This window comes from Myxocyprinus asiaticus, chromosome 49 (assembly GCF_019703515.2).
Source record: "Myxocyprinus asiaticus isolate MX2 ecotype Aquarium Trade chromosome 49, UBuf_Myxa_2, whole genome shotgun sequence".
Lineage (NCBI taxonomy): Eukaryota > Metazoa > Chordata > Actinopteri > Cypriniformes > Catostomidae > Myxocyprinus > Myxocyprinus asiaticus.
This window is the reverse complement of record NC_059392.1, coordinates 15,486,162-15,506,147: the sequence shown is the minus strand read 5'-3', so window position 1 is coordinate 15,506,147 and position 19,986 is coordinate 15,486,162. Positions and strand designations below refer to the sequence as shown.

Below are 19,986 nucleotides of genomic sequence, written 5' to 3'. Positions count from 1 at the left end.
TACTGTTGGTAGGACAAGCACGTAAATCTCCAACATCAAATGCACTATTTTCCAATGGAACAAATTAGAAAGCTGTCCAGAACACAACATCTGACTGTTGTAAATGTACATCAAGCTTCTAGGTGGTCACTGCCAACATTTAACCAAATACTGTAACCTTGAAAAAAGGAAGTTTCATATTTTCATACTGCAGCACTTTAATTGATACCAAATGCTAAATAACTCAAACAGTTACACATGTAACCCATGTAGCCCATTCAACAGCAGGGCCTCTTAGCAAGGCTAGGCACCTTCATATGTGTTCTTCTAGGCCTCGACTGGTATGAGCCTGCCATCTGCTCCAAATGGCAGCAGAATTGAGCAAATTTTCTTGATGCTGCCTGTAAAAATTCCTTCTTTATGAAGAGATCCCAAGAGCCACCACTCAGAGCTCCCAACCACACATTAACAACTTTATTTGTAACACTGTTAACCTAGCAAAAACTGTAAGCATATATATGGAAAGATCTGAAAGGGATGGACCAAATATTCATAGATATCAAATAGGGCTGGGATGATTCATCAATGTAATCGACGTCATCGATTACAGAAATACGTCGATTTGCATAACATGCGTTGGCGCATCGCAATGGAGTAATTAAAATGGCAGCGCCCGGTTTATGTATGGATTCCCTCGAAGAACAAGCTGCAGCTAAAAAAAAACTCGCCTACTGTCATCTAAAGCATGGGAGTATTTTAGCCACAGACCCAACAATGTGGTGCTGTGTAAGCTATGCAAATTGGAATTGGCTTATCACAGCAGTACAACCGCCATGAATGAACACTTGAAGCAAAAGCATACCGGAGCGCTTTGTCAAGACGGCAGCAAGGCAGCATCGTAAGTCCTGTTTACTTTTTATGTCCCCACCCAAGCATGACATATTAGTATTACAACACGTGTTTCTGTTAGTAGCAGTCACTTAAAATTTATTTTCTAAATGTTTCCTCATTGCCCCCATGTTAAAAGTAATTTCTGCACCGCTGCTAACGTAGGGTGACCATACGTCCTCTTTTTCCCGGACATGTCCTCTTTTTCGGCCGTGATTTCTAAATTTGTGAAAATGTCCGGGATTTGGCTTTAGTTGCATTATGATGTGCATCTGGTCAAATACTTCATTGTGTGTGCGCACATATTTGCATTGCTTTAACCCCTCTTTGTAAGTCCCTCCTTCTCGCACACCAATTGGTCAATTATAAGAGGCTTGCAACAACTACTGGCCAAATTCCTGCCTGTCAATCTCTCCGTGAACGCGCAAAGCGCTGTTGTGTTCTGCATCAAACAGTTGCTTGACAGTAGCAGCAAATGACAGCTAAGTGGAAACAATGCCCAAACGAAAGTGCAAATTTACCGAAGATTTGCAAAAAAAATTCCCATGCTTTCGTCCAGGTCGAGATCCGTAGGAAGCAGAATGTATGACATGTAAAGCTGGCACTTATGTGTCAGTTGCTAATAAAGGTGCAAGTGATTTAGAAGCACACATTAGCTCTGCGAAGCAAAAAGGGTCAGCAAAAGGTGAAAGCTCATCAGGTAAATTAACGGACTACTTTTTGCGACCAGGTAAAATTGTTATCACATGGCTTCATTTTCAATGGCCATTCAAAATAATAGTAATAGTTAATGAAGGTACACTCATGGCATCAAATATTTTATTTTAGTACATGGACATTCAAAAGAATGTTGGAAATTTGTATTTATATATATATATATATATATATATATATATATATATATATATATATATATATATATATATGTATAATTGTTTAAAATTGAAACAAATTTTTTATATTTATTTTGGGTTAATTAATTGTTATATTAATCAAGTAATAATTATAAAAAATCTTTAGAATAATCGGCAAATTAGTCGTTAGATTAATCGACTAATCGGAAAAAGAATCGTTAGATTAATCGATAAAAAAATAATCGTTAGGTGCAGTCCTAATATCAAACCAGATATCCATGTTCTCTTGTATCATTTGGTCGTTTGGGAATTGGACTACATTGGTCACGCTGTATGTTTCGCCCATCGTACAAAGGTGCCTCGGTATGTTCCTGGCAGCCAGCAGATGCCCTAACCCCACACTCATCCCTAATTCTAACCATATAGAGCCTGTAAGGCTGAGTACCTTGCCAGGAACTCAAATGATCATTGGTTAATTTGTGGCAAGTTTGCTGTAATTTGCAATGAACTCTCACATTTTTGTAAGGGTTGCAATGCAGATTTAAAAAAGTCATCCTTTTGTCGTCCTTTGTGTTTCTTATAGTAGTGGTTATTATTCGGCAGAATAATGGAACTAATTCTGAATAAGAACTGGTTCTCGGTTCCCAACCCTAGTTATAAACAGTTGTAGTCATCTCAAAACAAACCGATTGCTCCAAAGTATTGCCTTTAATAATCATTAAGATTTAAATTTGTCTGGCTTTATGTTATTATAAAATGACAAACAACTCATATTAGAGGATTTGTTCATAAAAAGCAGCATATTCTTTGAATTTTGCTAAATGCTTTGCATTGCTCACATTAATCAACACAACTATGAGGAGCACAAATCTGGCACAATATCAGCAATTCCCTTTGAAATTTAAGATTAGTTTATAAGCCTGTCTGAATGCTTAAATGAGAACAAATGCAGAGAGTTAGGGAATGCTCCATCTTAAAGTTATGTTCTGGGTTTAAAACAAGTTAAGCTCTATTAACAGCACCTGTAACGTACTGATGATTACAAAAGACAATCAATTTGACTCAGCCCTTAGTTTGTCAAAATAAGCATAAATTGTGTTTACAGTAATGTGCTTTCACAATGAATGGCCAATGGCGAATGTCTGAATGGTATAAATGACTATTGTATTGATGTTCTGAGGAACTGTCTTCGGTTTTCTGTTAGATCTACGAATAGATGAAATATGCTTGAATGGAACACAAGCTACATGGTTTAACCTGCATCTCGAAAATTCCCCTAGCCAAAAAGCCCCTCATCCAACAACAACAACAGTCATTAAGTCAAGCTTTGCCAAGCTTTAACATTGAAGACAACACCAGGGTACCCAAGAGACTACTGATTAACAGAAAGGATGATTTATAATTGTGAGTGGCAATAAAAGCTTTTCTTGGTTGTTCATTGTGCCAAATTCATGCTTCAACAAGTGGCTACAAAAGCAAAAAAAAAAAAAAAAAAAAAATAATTCTGCAATGAAACTTGCGTGATTTGAAGATTCCTTAGAGTTCTTGAAGAGTTGAGTCATATTTTAGTGGAGGTGGAGTAGACCCAAAGCTGCAGTAGGAAATTATTGGTAGAATATAATTAAAGTGGTTCGAGCATGCCCATGAAAGGAACGTACATGAAAATAACAACTATGACATTGGCTGGCTATAATATTAACAGCAGTGGGGCATACCAAATTCAAAGAAATTCTGAAAATCAAGTAAATTTCAAAATTATTCAAGGCTTGTATCAAGGCTTGGCAGAGCAAATGACATAGGAATTCAAGTTTTAAGCAGAGTTAAAAATGACAATATGGATCTGGAACTAGCAGAGCAAAACCTGAGCTTTCACAGTTCATGAATCAAATTGACTTTAGTTTCCACAGTTTAGACGTTGAAGTCACAGGATCTATGATTTAAGAAAATGGGAGCCCTGTTCCTTCCACAACTGAACAGCAGACCAGAATCTGGCTTCAAGCAATTATATACACAAGTCACTTCCTTCAGTAGTCTGAGTCTCCACAACATCTCAACTATTAGCAGACATCATCATCTCAGCAGACATAATGAGGCTACACACCATCTGTGTTTAGCATTGGTCTACCACAGGTTTAGGACTGAATACTTTAATTTGTTAAATGATACTGAACCCCCACTGATGTTTTTCACATGTGCCCTGCACATACAGACCAACATCACAATTGCGAATGTGATGTTGCATTGATTAAGTGACTCACTTTTCTATAAAAGATGCTTACTTGTTGCCACCTACTGGTGTAAGTTGTAATCTACAGAAATGGTCACACCTCTCCTCAACAAACTCAACAAGATATGGCTGCAGGACGGGGATCACCAAATGGGGCCGGATCTCCAAAAGAGGGCGGGTTACTTTAGAAGGGTGCAGGATTACTCCACAAGAGGATTGTACCAAGTCCAAAAGGGAGCGTCACTTCCACATGCGGTTAGGGAAAGGGTTAGATTAGGGGCTCCCTAAAACTTTGGAGCTCCCGCCCCTTTTTTGAGCTCTACCTGCAGCTATATCCTTCTCAACAATCTGAACGATTTGAGGTCTCATTCAGGTCGAGATAATAGAGGTGGCACTTAACAGTGATGTTTACACATTGAACTTTACAGGGAATCTGATACACTGGAACAGCTGTTAAGATGTATTTATACAGCAAACCTGAAGGATCTCTTTAGCTTTTACTCAAATCCCTCAAGATTAAATACATGAGAGTGTAAGAGTGCAGGGTAAAATGATTACAGGCCCAATAATCCCACTATAACCATCCACCAACAATGGAGTAGTGTACTTTGCACCCTTCGACATACAACTGAACTTTAGTAGAGTGGCTTTGTGTTTCAGTGAGGTCTCGGGAGTTAAGACTAAAATCAGGCCTCCCCACAGGGCAATCAAAAAAGAGCTTAAATGAGGGAGTTTGCCATCCAGAATAATTGCCTTAAATCTAGGCAGGAAATATGACAGAACAGGGAAGGTAAATCTCAGTTTTTTGGGGTGAAGAGACTTCAAATCTGGTTCCACTGAAATTACTTTAAAGTGATTTTATCATAGTGCTGGGTGATAAAACGATATTTATTGAAAAATAATCATTTTTTAAATAGATGATAAACTTCTGAGTAATGTTCGTTATTTAGCCTATGTTCTACATCTAAGCGATCGGATCAGGTACGTGTCGCTAAAAACGCAAGCAGTTCAGCCAAGTTATATACACAACTAGCTAACTGAATCAGCCTGTAGGAAGTATTAGCAGGCTACCAGCTACATAGCCTTGCTGTCATAGAAACCGGTAATGAGGCTCGGTAGCTGGTAGCTTGCTATCCGGCTAATATGATAACGTTGTGTACCGAACAACACAGCACTGACAATGCAATACAGCTATCAACTGAACACAACAGCAACTCTGACATCAACACCATTTCTGTTTATGTTAGTTAAAACATTTTTCATGATCCATAGCGCTGTCACAGGCAAGAAAGTGTTTTGTCTTCTTGTGATGTTTATTGGCGGTTGGCAATCCAGTTCATGGTGCATTACTGACACCTACTGAGCTGGAGTATGGAGCGTCACAACAAAGTCTTTCAGTGAAGTCAAACATCTGCTGAAGATGATGAAATTGGCAAAATGTATTTGGAAAAGAGGTCACACACACTTTATGTAGGATTAAATCCTAAACCGAGTGTTCTTTAAAGGTGGCTTCCCCATTGGGATTTACTTGTAAAAACTAATTATGTTTTCATTCATTTCTAAGGTCTAACAAACATTTGTAGTGCATTTCCTCCCCCATTAATTATATGAAATGTGTATCATGATAAATATCGATATCGAACGATATGATAAAGGAAATACTGTGATAATATTTTTGGCCATATCGCCTAGCCCTATTTTACAGACATTTTATTTTTTCCCTTAAGTCTATTTATAATGTTGGCCAGACTTTAACATAAAAATAATAATAATTTAGTTTTACATTTTCCACCCTCACTAAACCTTAAAATTATTCAGGCCTTTTTGCTACTGTACCTTTAAGACTTTAAGACTTCTAAGGCCAGTTACCTATAAAATAAAATAAAAAGACTGTGTATGATCTCCACAGGACTTCTAGAGAATATTCCAAAAGAATATTCCAAAACAACCAGGCCATGACTTGAATGGGATTGTATCAGTGTCCAAAAAAACAACATGAATCATAGTTTTTTCTTGCGGCACATTCATGTGCGCTCCTGACATCCAACCTTCATTGCATTCATCCAGCACACCTACATTCCAGAATGACAGAACATACTAGCGAGCTGGGAGCACAGTCACTCGGGTACTTGTTGAGACCAATGTGTGCAGATTTACTGAGGAGGTGTACAATTAGAAACAGATTTAGACATATATTGGAGTTTATTGCCGGGTGAGAGCAGGGTTGTGTAAACTAAACTCAACCCACACTCAATTACTTCCAGTAACAAATGGAAGTAAAGTGACAAGGTAGTAAAGAAGTGCTTTAGCTCGATGGATGAGATTGACAGAGATATGAGAGAATGGAATAATTTTCTTGAAAATCTTAGGGGGAAAAAAATTATAATTCACTCCAAAGAAACTGTCATCATTTACTCAACCACATGTTTACAATGAGGTGTCAGTCATATAAAATGGGGGGGGGGGTTGAGTTTATAAAACTAAAGAACAACTATAAATAACAAACAAAATAGCTAGCTAAGGCTACATCCATACTAATTTATTTTTGTGTGAATACGCATCTTTTTCTCTACGTTTTGGCCTTCCATCCACATTGACTGAGCTTTTTGAAAACGCTCTCCCAAGTGGATACATTTTAAAACGCGGTCTTTGCGTTGCAGTGTGGACCGGGAAAACGGAGATATATGAAAACAATGACATATTCGTTGTCATGTGACGCAGTCATTGAATCCATTCAACCCAAAACAATCAAAATGCTGGCCCATGTTGTAGAGGCATTGTTGTGCCTGCTATTTTGTGCCTGCATTATTGTGTTCACTTTGATAGCGTTGTTAAAAATAAATGTTACTTTGTACAACCTTCACATTGAGTTCCTTCAAAGGCAACGGGAAGTTTACTCAGAATTGCTGTCTGGTGACGGAACACGATGATAATTGCGTTTCAGACTGTACATGGAACGGCAATTTTCCATGTGGACAAGCAACTTTTGGAAAACACTTGAAAATGGCAGTGTGGATGGAGAGCGTTTTGAAAACGACGTTTTCAAATGTATCCGGATTAATGTGGACGTAGCCTAACTATTATTGGAACATATTTTAGATTGTGAACCTTGGTTTCCATAACTTATGGAACTTTATCATTCATTCAAATATATGCTAAAAAAATATTTTAAAGATTTACGCATTTCAATTTCATAACAAATTTCCATTAAATTGAATTGTGTAATCTTTAACAAAATTTACTTAATACAACTTCAAATTAAGTTTATTATTTTGTTACAGATTAATTAATTCAATTTGATGAAAATGTGTTATGAATTCAAACGCATAAATCTTAAAAATATTTTTTTATGTAGGCTTAAATATTTTGTGTAGCACCTATTTTATGAATTTAATTTGGTTAAAGATTACACAATTCAATATCAAATTGATCCTTAAAAGTAAATTAGTAAAACTGAAACATTTTATTAATTTAATTTTGTTAAAGATTACACAATTCAATTTGATGGAAACTTGTTATAAAATTGAAATGCGTAAATCTTACAAATTAGCATGTGGAACTACAACAGTTGTAAACAGTAAACATGATTTTTTTTAAATGTTTTTTAGGGGCCTGGGTAGCTCAGCGAGTAAAGACGCTGACTACCACCCCTGGAGTTTGCGAGTTCGAATCCAGGGTGTGCTGAGTGACTCCAGTCAGGTCTCCAAAGCAACCAAATTGGCCTGGTTGCTAGGGAGGGTAGAGTCACATTTGGTAACCTCCTTGTGGTCACTATAATGTGGTTCGCTCTCGGTGGGGCACATGGTGAGTTGTGCGTGGATGCCACAGTGGATGGCGTGAAGCATCCACATGCGCTATGTCTCCGCGGTAACACACTCAACAAGCCACTTGATAAGATGCGCGGATTGATGGTCTCAGACCCGGAGGCAACTGAGATTTGTCCTCTGCCATCCGGATTGAGGCGAGTCACTACAGCACCACGAGGACTTAGAGCACATTGGGAAATGGGCATTCCAAATTGGGGAGAAAAAGGGGAGAGGAAAAAAAAATGCTTTTTAAAAGTTGAATGGTTTAAAAACACACAAGGGAATCATGTGAGGTAGAGCAAAATATTTTACAGCATTAGTTCTCTTTCACTTTTATTATATGGGAAAAAATAGAAGCGTTAACCTTTTTTTTTTTTTTTACGAATTTCTCCTCTTGGGTAAATGATTAACAGAATTTTCTTTTTTGGGATACCTAACCCTTTAAGTTGAGTACACTGTGAATGTTGATGTATTGCCATGGGCACTGCTTGTGGCCCCTGTGGTTATGGTGATTAACTGCTCGTAATCAAAAGACATGGAAATAATGCATACTTCACTTGCCATGACATCTTTACTAGAGATCCCGCACTGTGCACCATCTGTACGTACAGTGTTTTGATGGATTTTTTTGTACTTTTCTCTAAAGGCAGATGTGCACTGGAAAAGATCGCGTTTAGAGGCTTTAAACATTTAATGTGCTGTAAATAAGAATAAATGTTATCGCAGTAAAGTTTGACAGATGCTGAAATCACACTCTTAAGTTCTTTTTCCATGAGGTCACTTTACCTTAAAATCCACTGCTAAGGAAATACTACAGATCTTTTCAACACTGCACTAATTTTCTCCACATTAGACGTGTTTCAATGGATCACAGTGGCTGGTCACTTTTAAATGTCAGTCAGACGTTCTCTTCCTGTGTAAGTTGGCTGTTCTTGGCCTAAGCTGCAATGTGGGTCACAACTATGAATGATGTGTCATAGCCTGGCTGATCAAATGCCCCACCACCACATTTGCCACCCAAGTGTAAAAAATCAGATGTGGCTATGAATGCATGGCCTAACCACAAATATGTATATGACCTTTTAATTCTTCCTCTGACATCCACTGAAATTCCTTACCCATGAAGAATGCCACTGTGGAAATGACAGACAAAACAGCAAACAGCAGAATGCATACTCATCATATAAGCTAAATATTAAACTTAAACTCTTTTTCATAACACAGAGATATTGTGAAAATAAATTGTGCTCAGTGATGTCATACAATGGCAGTTTATGGTGACAACCTCTTCAAGCTTAAACAGAATGCAAAAGTATAATTCAGAAGTCTAATAAATGATTCCATGAGACTCATGATTGTTATGAAATCATACAATAAGGTTTGTAGAGAAACAAACCGAAATCTAATGTATTATTTAGTGAAAATGTTCACTGACAGTTGATCTCCTGTGTGCGTTCATGACAGGACATGAGAGCAACAGTTCAAGCAGGGCCCTCGTGACACAAGACAGCTGCATACAACAGAACAGAACTTACTAGACATGTCTGAAGAGTTTGAATTCTAAGAATTGTTGCATTTCTATGCCCAGCCTTATTTATTTTTTTTGGACCGGTGCCAATTCACAGCAGACGGAGTTACCTGTGTCATGCTGAAAATAGAAAACAAGGTTAGGACAAAAACTCTGATTAACATAGAAAATATAGCTTTTATTGCATGTTGTTTGCCATCAGTTTAGGACACGGTGTGACTGTGGCTGCCTGTAGCCTCCTCCATGTTTCTGTTTGATTTCCGAGTACTCCGTTAAGGCTGGGCATAGAAATGCATCAATTCTTCGACTACAAACTCTTATGACATGTTTAGTAAGTTCTTTTCTCTGTTTTGTGTGCAGCTGTGTTGTGTTCTGTTTTCCCTATCGCTGTGCAGGACCTGTTTTTAGATAAACAAAACGAGTTTTCGGTTGAACGCCCCAATGTTGCAAAGGGGCTGTTCTCAGCATAATAAATGACTCCCTGTGCACTGGTGTTGTGCCAGCAGCATTAAAAATTGCTGCTGTAACTTCAGTTCCAAAAAAACAAAACATTGATTTGGACAATTTAAACAACTTCCATCCTATTTGTAATCTTCCTTTTTTGGCAAAAAATCCTAGAATGTGTTGTTGCTTCTCAACTGGATAATCACCTTACTGTTAATAATCTATTTGTGCCCCTTCAGTCTGGTTTATGAAAATTCCATAGCACAGAAACAGCCTTGGTCATGGTCACCAATGATTTATTAATTGCATCTGATTCTGGCTCACTTTCCATCCTTATCCTTCTTGATCTCAGTGCCGCTTTCGATATTGTCAATCACAATCTTTTACTCACCTGTCTTGAAACTGTTTTTGGTGTTTCTGAGATGGTTTTAAACTAGTTTAGATCCTGTCTTTCTGATCGTAGCCAGATTGTTTCTATGGGTGGTTACAGGTCTGAGATTGGTCTAGTTTAAACTGGTGTCCACCAGGGTTCAGTTTTAGGCCCCTTACTTTTTAGTATTTATATATTTCCTCTTGGTCAGATCTTAAGATCACTCGGTCTTAACTATCACTTTTATGCTGACGATACTCAGATCTATATCCACTCTAAACATGGTCAAAATGTAGCTGTTTCTTTTCTTTCAAATTGTTTTTTTGAGATAAAAATATGGATGAATAACAATTTTCTCTGTCTAAACTGTAATAAGACTGACATTTTGCTTCTTGTCTTTCCTCACCAGCTTCGCAAAGCTTGTTCTATAACTCTATTGGTTGTTCTGGAGTTTCAAAGTTTCAAAGAAAACTGAAGAATCTTTGAGTGATTTTTGATGCTAGTTTGACATTTGATCCCCTTGTGCAGAATACTGTTAAGACTTCCTTTTTTATCCAGAAATATTGCAAGATTACGGCCTGTGCTATCTTTTTCTCTGGCTGAAAAGTTGATCAACACCTTTGTCTTTTCCCGCATTGACTATTGTAATGCACTTCTTGTTGGGGTCTCTAAATCCACACTTAACAAATTGCAATATGTACAAACTTTGGCAGCTAGGATCCTGACTAGGACTAGAACAAGAGATCACATTACTCCTAATCTGGAATCCTTGCACTGGCTCCCTGTCATGTTTCATGTTTATTTTAAAATACTTATGCTTACATATAAAGCACTGCATGGTCTGGCTCCTCAGTTTTTGTCTGATCTTTTAACAATATACACCCCGAAGTTTAATCTGCGCTCCTCCCAATCTGGTCTTCTGGCTGTCCCTCAAACACGCTTACGTTCCATGGGTGGCAGGGCTTTTTAATCTTATGTTCCTAAATTGTGGAATTCACTTCCAGTTGATATTCGAGAAGCACAGTCTTTAGGCATTTGTAAATCTTATCTAAAAGCATACTTCTTCAGGTTAGCTTTTACTTGATTATTTTAGTTTTGTTTTCTGATCTATTATTAGTTTTATTTTTGATTTGCATGTTTATACATTTCATTAATCTTTATGTTTTGTATTCTTATATATTTGTTTTTACTGTGTAAAGTGCCTTGAGAAGCTTCTTTTAAAGGTACTATATAAAATAAAGTTTATTATTATTATTATTATTATTAAACAGAAGATATTTTTATCTTTTGAAGGAAATTTGAGAGCTTGCTCCCTCAGTCAATGTAAGGCTATGGGATTTTTTATTTATTTTTTTGTCTGCAAGATGAAAATCTTCAAAAACATTTGACATAAATCTTAGTAATGTTAAACCCTGTTCTTCATTGTCCATATAGAAGGAAGCCATAATTCCATTCAAAATAAGAGGAACAGATGCCAAGACTGATAGAGAAACACTGTTCCAGTTTGCAGACAGTCATTTGTCAGGGCAAACAGATGTTTGTTGGCTGCTGCATCCCTTTTTTCCACACAAACAGGATCTTTCTCAGGCTTTGCCAGAATTACCCCAAGAGCCTTTCCCTTCATAGGCTTGAACACAGCTCTGGGTCTTTCCTGTGACCCCACTGGACTCCTGAAGCCAGACCAACACTGGCTTTCTATGTCCGTATAGAGTCGTATAATATCTAACAGTTTTATGAGCGACTAAAATGAAAGCGCATCCACCAATATGGGATCAAAACACTGCCATAAAGTGCAAGATGCTACATAAATCAGGATTTAACAAGTATTGAGTGGCTTTTGCGCAAAAGTCCACAATGATGCAAATGGGTGATTGCCAGGGTGTTGTTATGCAGTTGCCGAAGTGTTCCGAGTTGTTTTTAGCATTTGATTGTACTTTAATGTCCAATCAAATGTTCTCTAAATTGGGAATGACCCTCCCTCTGCAATGGACCAGTAAGTAGCAAATGGCTGTGATAAAACTAAAGCCTATCAGCTATTTAGGAAAAAGGCCCCTTTAAAATGTTCAACCCATACTTCCTGTTTTAATAGGAAATACATCAACACAGGGCAGAAAAATGCAATAATCAAGCCATTTCATAGGGTCTTTAACAAGAGTGTAACAAGAATGTCTTGAGTTGTGGCTCAAACAAAGTCTAAGACTTAATCTTTGTGTATATCTGCAAGGAATGTGAGCTGAAGTCACTATCAAACAAAGACTCACGGTTTATGTCCACTTTCTGTCTAGAGCACAATTGCAGGCCCTGTGATCCCCCTTGAGACATGCATCTGCTTGACAAGGCAGCTCCCCCTTGCAGAATTTGCAGGCTCTTGGCAGCACATGCAATTCAGTGGTAGTGTTTTCTTCTTAATCCCAGGCAGGGACATTTATTGTGCAATGAAATAAGGCAATGTGCCCACACATTCCTGTTATGCTGTTATCCGCTGGCATCCAGTCATCCAGAAAATGTTTGGCTGAGCATATTCATGGGCATGGAACGAACATCTGAGTGGCAGGGGAACCTGACACACTCACTCACACTCATTTCTAGCAATGCAGGTGCATCATTCGCTTAAATCAAAACCATTAAGAACTGTTGGTCCTTTCAGCCCAGAAATATACTTTATTCAAGTATGCAATGTGCTACAATGCTACCACAGTGCAATTTAAAAGGCTTTTCCATGTGATCTGCCTGGCTATCCTGGAATTGGTCCTCAAATTTGGTTGTACCCCAGTAGATATGGGTTGGGCTTTCCAAGCTTCTATAAAGGTTAGATTGAGAGGCAATGGCACCAGCATTGAGGCTGCAGTTGAATTACTGAGCTTAAAGGCATTGAAAATGACAATGAGTGCATTACATGCCCATGAATATGCTGATAACAAGGGATGTGCACGGGTAATCGATTAATCAATTACTTGTTCTGCAACAGCAAGTCAACTATTAAAACATTACTTGAATATGCCATGGATGTGTGCTTTTGAAAGCAAAGCCTAGTGTAGCGCTAGCAATACTGTAAAGTTTTGATTCTTATTGAATTCTACTCTATTGATATTTGGTTCTTGTTGGAGTCATGCCAACCAACAGACGAGCATCTGCTTTTATGGTGAAAAGAAACTGTGAAGCGGTACGAGAATCTCAGAAGCTTATCAGACCAGTATGTGTGTGAAATCTCTGAACACAGGAAGACCACAATTTATAAAAAGCCAACTTTCGCCACTTGTTTTTCTGAATAATAACATGTGAAATTATAAAATGTAATGGCCTTTGTGTAGACTCAAAGTTTATATATGTGCATTACCTTAATGCTGTCAGCATTTGTTTCTAAGCTCCGGGTAAGTGCAAATATTTTTTCCCAAAAGAAAAGCATAGTTTGTAGGTTACCTTATTTTGAAACCATTCTTCGTAACATTTGTGAATAAAACAAAATATAAATTTTATATGTGTCATACTTAGTAATTTTAATTGTAACATTTTAATTTACGAGTAATCGATTACTGTTTTTTTTTTTTGTTGTTGGTTAGAGTACTCAACTTCAAAATTATTCGAAAATGCCCATCCCTACTGATAACTATCAAAAATCCGACAATGTAAGAAAACTGCATTTACATGAGATTGGAAATCTTTGCATTATTCTCTGCTTTTGACGTCAAAATGAAAACAAGCATGCGCACAAAACTTGCACACAAGCATGTGCACAATTTGTGATAAAAAGAACAACATATCCCTTTTATTACCACAACAGACTGATAACACAGTGAATTCGGCGACAGGAGGTCGAAAGTTCTGCTTCTGAAATCGGTCTGTGCTTACTGAAATTTGAACCTCTGCCCCCCAGTGGCCGAAGCTTGAAGTGTTGTTGAAATGAAATGTCCAGAGGGTGGCGCCAAAAGCGAGTTGCATTTTTAGATGTAAATTATGTAATACAGTCAACAGGAATTAATATTTAGGCATATCCCTACTCCCTACTAAACCTAACCATCAATGGAGTTAAAATGCAATTTTAAAACAAAAATGCAACCTCTGAATCGCACTGACCACTGTTTATTTAAACGTGATTGCTTCCTGGTTTCTATGGGACCATAACCCATGCCAAATTCAGCAGTATGGGGTTGATTTCAGGTTATAACAACATTTGGTAGCAGCATTTCCATTTCCCATGTGATCATGTTTACAAAAAACTGGCAATGAAAGTATTTCAGGGTTAGAAGACCCTTTCATCTTTGTCTTTTTAATCTGTAATATGTCTCACAAGTGATTTACTTTGAAGTTTATCCTAGTTCACACAAAAAAGTGTCCCACCTTACCCATCAGTTTACATGAGACATGAACTGACCACAGGGCAAGTGAGAACAGACGCTCTTCCTGAGCTTTGATCCCTCTCTGATTGGCCCTTTTGAGCCAAGAGGAACTAACCAATGAATCAATGTGCTATTACAGCCTTTCCAAACATTTACTATTGTAACCAAAGTGTGCACCTAAATACCATCAGTTATTGTTACAAGAATAAAACTGGTTATTTGATATTGGGAGGAAAAAAAATGTAAGGAAAGGGAGTGGACACCTTTGCCTTCTTTTATGTTTTCAGGACAGTCATGGGCATGTGGCCAAACAAACTGGATGATTTTGTGATATTATTACACTAAAGCTTTGATGCTTAAATGCACTGAAAATTAAGTTGGCATAATATGCACTTCATTTTTACTTCTGGCATCTTGTGATATTGCCCAAAGACCATCAGGGGTGAGAGAACAGAGGCATTCTGGTTGGTGGATGCCTCAAAGACACATCTATGTGTATATGTATGGGGTGATGTTTGTGAAAAGTAACATTTTTACCACATACACCCCTCTCTCCCATCACGACTCTGGCATAATGAAGCTTTTCGGCCTAGACGAAGGGGCCACAGGCATCAACTGTTACTCCATTAACAACTTTGTGTGTTTGTGTCCCTAGTTCAATCAGCATTTATCTAGGAAAATATTATGTTTTCCTTTTTAAGTCTATTTGCTTTTCTGAGAGGAAAGGCACCAGCTTGTTTGGGGTTATGAATGGATGATTTTTGAGTCAGCAGTCATGCCCCCTGCTGTGTTCAAAAACCTACTGAGCTGCCTACCTAAATAGCCGTATCACAGGTATGTTGCACACATTGGAACTTTAATATAATCCCCTAAAATGTCTGATTCGAACTTTCGAATGTGTTACTGATGTCCAAATGTTCGATTTGAATGTTCGAACACGCATATAAAGCTAAAAATAATATTCAATTCAAATGTATAAATGCACGGATGAGGCCCAACATTTTTTTGTCTAATGTTTGAACGTGCATATGATGTCTAAAAATGTTCGATACAAATGTTTGAACGCGCATATGATGCCCAAAAATGTTCGATTCAAATGTTCAAACGCGCGTATGATGCCCAAAAATTTTCTATATGAATGTTTGAACGCTCATACGCTACTCAAAAATGTTCGAATGCGCATATGATTCCCAAAAATGCTTGATTCAAGCATTCAAAAGCTTATATGACGTCCATACATTTTCGATTGTAACATTTGAATGTGCATATGATGCCAAAAATTTTCTATTCTAACATTCGAACGTGTATGATGCCCAAAAATGTTCGATACAAATTTTCGAACATGCATACGATGCTCAAAAATGTTTGAACGTGCTTATGATTCCAAAAAAGGCTCGAATCAAACATTCAACAGCACATATGATGCCCAAACATGTTCTATATGAATGTTTGAACGCGCATACGCTGCTCAAAAATGTTCGAATGCGCATATGATTCCCAAAAATGCTTGATTCAAGCATTCAAAAGCTTACATGACGTCCATACATTTTCGATTGTAACATTTGAACGTGCATATGATGCCAGAAATGTTCTACTCTAACGTTCGAACTCGCATACGATGCTCAAAAATGTTCGAACACGCACATGATTGCCAAAAGTGCTGGATTCAAACATTCAAAAGCTTATTTGACGTCCAAAAATGTTCGAGTCTAACATTTGAACGTGCATATGATGCCCAAAAATGTTTGATACGAATGTTTAACCGCGGATATGATGAAATAAATAAATAAATAAATAAATAAATAAAAATCAATACGAACGTGCATACGATGCTCAAAAATGTTTGAACATGCATATGATTCCCAAAAAGGCTCGAATCAAACATTCAAAAGCACATATGATGTCCAAAAATGTTCGATTCTCACGTTCTAACATTTCTAACATTTGAACGTGCATATGATGCCCAAAAATGTTCGATACTAATGTTCGAATGTGCATACGATGCTCAAAAATGTTTGAACGTGCATGATTCCCAAAAAAGCTCAAATCAAACATTCAAAAGCACATATGATTTCCAAAAATGTTCGATTCTCACGTTCGAACATGCATATGATGCCCAAACATGTTCTATATGAATGTTTGAACGCGCATACGCTGCTCAAAAATGTTCAAATGCGCATATGATTCCCAAAAATGCTTGATTCAAGCATTCAAAAGCTTACATGACGTCCATACATTTTCGATTGTAACATTTGAACGTGCATATGATGCCAGAAATGTTCTATTCTAACGTTCGAACTCGCATGCGATGCTCAAAAATGTTCGATACGAATGTTCGAACGTGCATACGATGCTCAAAAATGTTTGAACGTGCATATGATTCCCAAAAAGGCTCGAATCAAACATTCAAAAGCACATATGATGTCCAAAAATGTTCGATTCTAACGTTTGAACGTGCATATGCTGCCCAAAAATGTTCGATACGAATGTTCGAACGTTCATACGATGCTCAAAAATGTTCGAACGCGCATATGATTCCCCCCCCCAAAAAAAAACAAATTATTGGAATGTTTGAACGTGCATATGATGCCCAAACATGTTCGATACGAATGTTCGAACTCGCATACGATGCTCAAAAATGTTCGAACGCGCACATGATTGCCAAAAGTGCTGGATTCAAACATTCAAAAGCTTATTTGACGTCCAAAAATGTTCGAGTCTAACATTTGAACGTGCATATGATGCCCAAAAATGTTTGATACGAATGTTTAACCGCGGATATGATGAAGAAAAAAAAAAAAAAAAAAAAAAAAAAAAACGAATGTTTGAACGTTCATGTGATGCTCAAACATTTTCAGTTCAAATGTTCGAATTTTTATTTGAATGTTTAAACGTGCATATGATGCCCAAATGTGATCGATACGAATGTTCGAACTAGCATACGATGCTCAAAAATGTTCGAACGCGCATATGATTCCCCCAAAAAACTTATTTGAATGTTTGAACGTGCATACAATGCCCAAAAATGTTTGATAGGAATGTTCGAACGTACATGATACCTCAAAATTTTACAACTTTTAAACAGAGCCAAGGTCTGTTGCGTCTATAAAACGTGGACCCACCTTTCTGTAGGCAAGTTGCAGGTAGTTGTAGGGAATTCTTCTATGAAAATCTTGAATGACATCTTCACTGACTTTGTGCATGGATTGAGCTCCCAGCTTTCTCTCAATGCATTCATTCGCACAATGCGCCCTATGAAGAATCACTTCAAAGAACTTATCTTCATTCAGAAATCCATCAAAGCGATGCTGTTCTCTGCATTCCAGCCTGCATCTGATTCTGGTCTGACGCACTTCGGAGAAACTGCCCAACGCGCTCTCCATGTACCGCACCACTTTGCCATAGTCTCCTTTATAGAAAGCCTCCACTCCGTTATCATAGAGCAGGTCAAACGGTTCGAGGGTGGCCGATGACAGCAGAATTGTCTGGAGGATACATGTCAAAAAGCCGAAGATTCTAGAGTTCATATCCATATTCTGACGCAGCTGGTACGCAAAATAATGCGATCAATGACGGATAAAACAGTACGTCGCAGTAAGTCTCGCGTGGGATGTTAAAGAAGAAAGTGGCAGCTGAACTACCGTACTAAACTTCAAGTTAGTTTCGTTGTCACTCATTATGAATGACCGGTTACCGGGGACATTTTAGAAATAACCCCCTTCTCCTCCCCTCCGTTGTGCGCTGACTCCTCCCCTGCAGCCCACACAAGAAGGAAATGACCATTGTTGACGACCCCCAGCTTTCAGAGTTTTATTTCACTAAAATAACATTTGTATTTCATTTTCATTTCAATAAGGCGTAGTAAGTATGTAATCCCAAGAGTTTCGTCTCTATTGCGGACCGTTCCTTAATTTACAGACACTTCCAGAAGGTGCAGCTGGACAAAGTTGTGGAGAGAGCGCCTCTTGTCGCTGCTTCAATGTCTCCCTCTAGAGGATAGAAAACATACTGCCGCTCTCTTCACGAAATCTGTGATGAAAATGTCACGTTCACTATGGAAGCCCGTTTCCGCCACATAAAAAAATAAATAAATAAATAAATAAATAAATAAAAAAATTGTGTATATTGTGTAAATCTAAACTATGAGATTCAAAGTCCTAATTTTCAGATAAAAAGTCATAATTATGACTTTGTATCTCATCATTTTAATTTACCAAAGCATGATATTTTTTTTTTATTATTATTTTGTGTGTGTGTGTGTGTGTGTGTGGCAGAAATGTCTCAAATTTTTACTCCAAAACTAAAAGAAACAATTAAGACATTGGATAAGAATGGCATTATTTCATGACAGTTACACACATTTTACCCCCCAACTGTCATTACCACAATTAAAAAAATAAATAAAATAAAATAAAAATAAAATAAAATATGGTCATTGTGATTTTCTCTTTATGGCAGTGTGAATATTATTTAAACTGTTAAGGATTTGTTCATCATAGCAGTGCCCTCTTGTTACTGCTTTATATTTTCGCAGATTTTAATTTTTAAAACAGCATTTTATTTTTACTTAGGGTTTATTATTGGAGGGTGCTTCCATAAATCATATTTTTTTCTGATTAACATTTTTTATTGATTCAACATTTAAATATAAATAGCAGAACACACATATACAGAATCAATATACAACCCCCACTAACCCCCCACCCGACCCCCAACAACACCCCAGTGGTCACACAACAAAAATTAATTAATTAATTAATTAATTTAAAAAAAAATAATAATAATAAAACAATCACACACATAAAACCCCTACACCTCTCTCTCCACTGTCCTTTCCCGAGAGCCCTCCAAAAAAGACAGATATCTGCCCCACTTCTTTACAAACATGTCCAGACTCCCCAGTCTTCTGGATACCCCCTCCTCAAGAGCTGCCACTCTGGCCATCTCTGAACACCACTCTTGAAACGGGGCACTCCAGCTGACATCCAACTCCTCAAAGTGATCTGTCTGGTGATCATAATACTAGTTAGGACCCAGTTTTTCATGTGCTTATTCTCCAAATTAATGACTGCTTCATCTCCCAAGATACAGAGTCTGGGGCTAAATACAATTTGAGAGGCCAAAACCTCACACATAAAACTCTGAATCCTCATCCAAAATTCTTGCAACTTTCATATCCCCAAAAGACATGGGTTGTGTCTCCATCTTCTGATTGACATCGCCAGCAGGTGGGTGTGTCTTTAAGACCAAGCCTATGCAATCTAAAGGGGGTCCAATAGACTCTATGTAAAATCTTAAATTGCATGAGGCGAACCCTTGCGTCTCTGGATGCAGATTTGAAATTTTTTAGAATCCCAGCCCACTCTCCCTCCTCCAAAACCAAATTTAGATCTGTCTCCCATAATCTCTTAAGAGAAGTTGAAGTTCCGTCTCCCAGACTCTGAATTAGTAGGGAGTAATACACTGATGCCTCATGACCTTTTCCTAAAGCAGTAATCACCAATCTGCCGCTTTAGGAGGGTGTAAACCACTCCCAAAAACAGTACAGAGCAG

General features: G+C 37.7%; 1 protein-coding gene across 1 annotated transcript in view; it reads right to left on the bottom strand.

The window, feature by feature from the left end:
* LOC127438258 (prolyl 3-hydroxylase 2-like) overlaps positions 1 to 18,196 on the bottom strand; it is an 82,601-nt gene extending 64,405 nt beyond the window's left edge. The window contains exon 1 of the mRNA XM_051693712.1: positions 17,556 to 18,196. Within this exon, the coding sequence (XP_051549672.1) occupies positions 17,556 to 17,966 (411 nt within the window). The 5' untranslated portion in view covers positions 17,967 to 18,196. The remainder of the gene's footprint in view (positions 1 to 17,555) is intronic.
* Between the last annotated feature and the right edge of the window lie 1,790 nt (positions 18,197 to 19,986).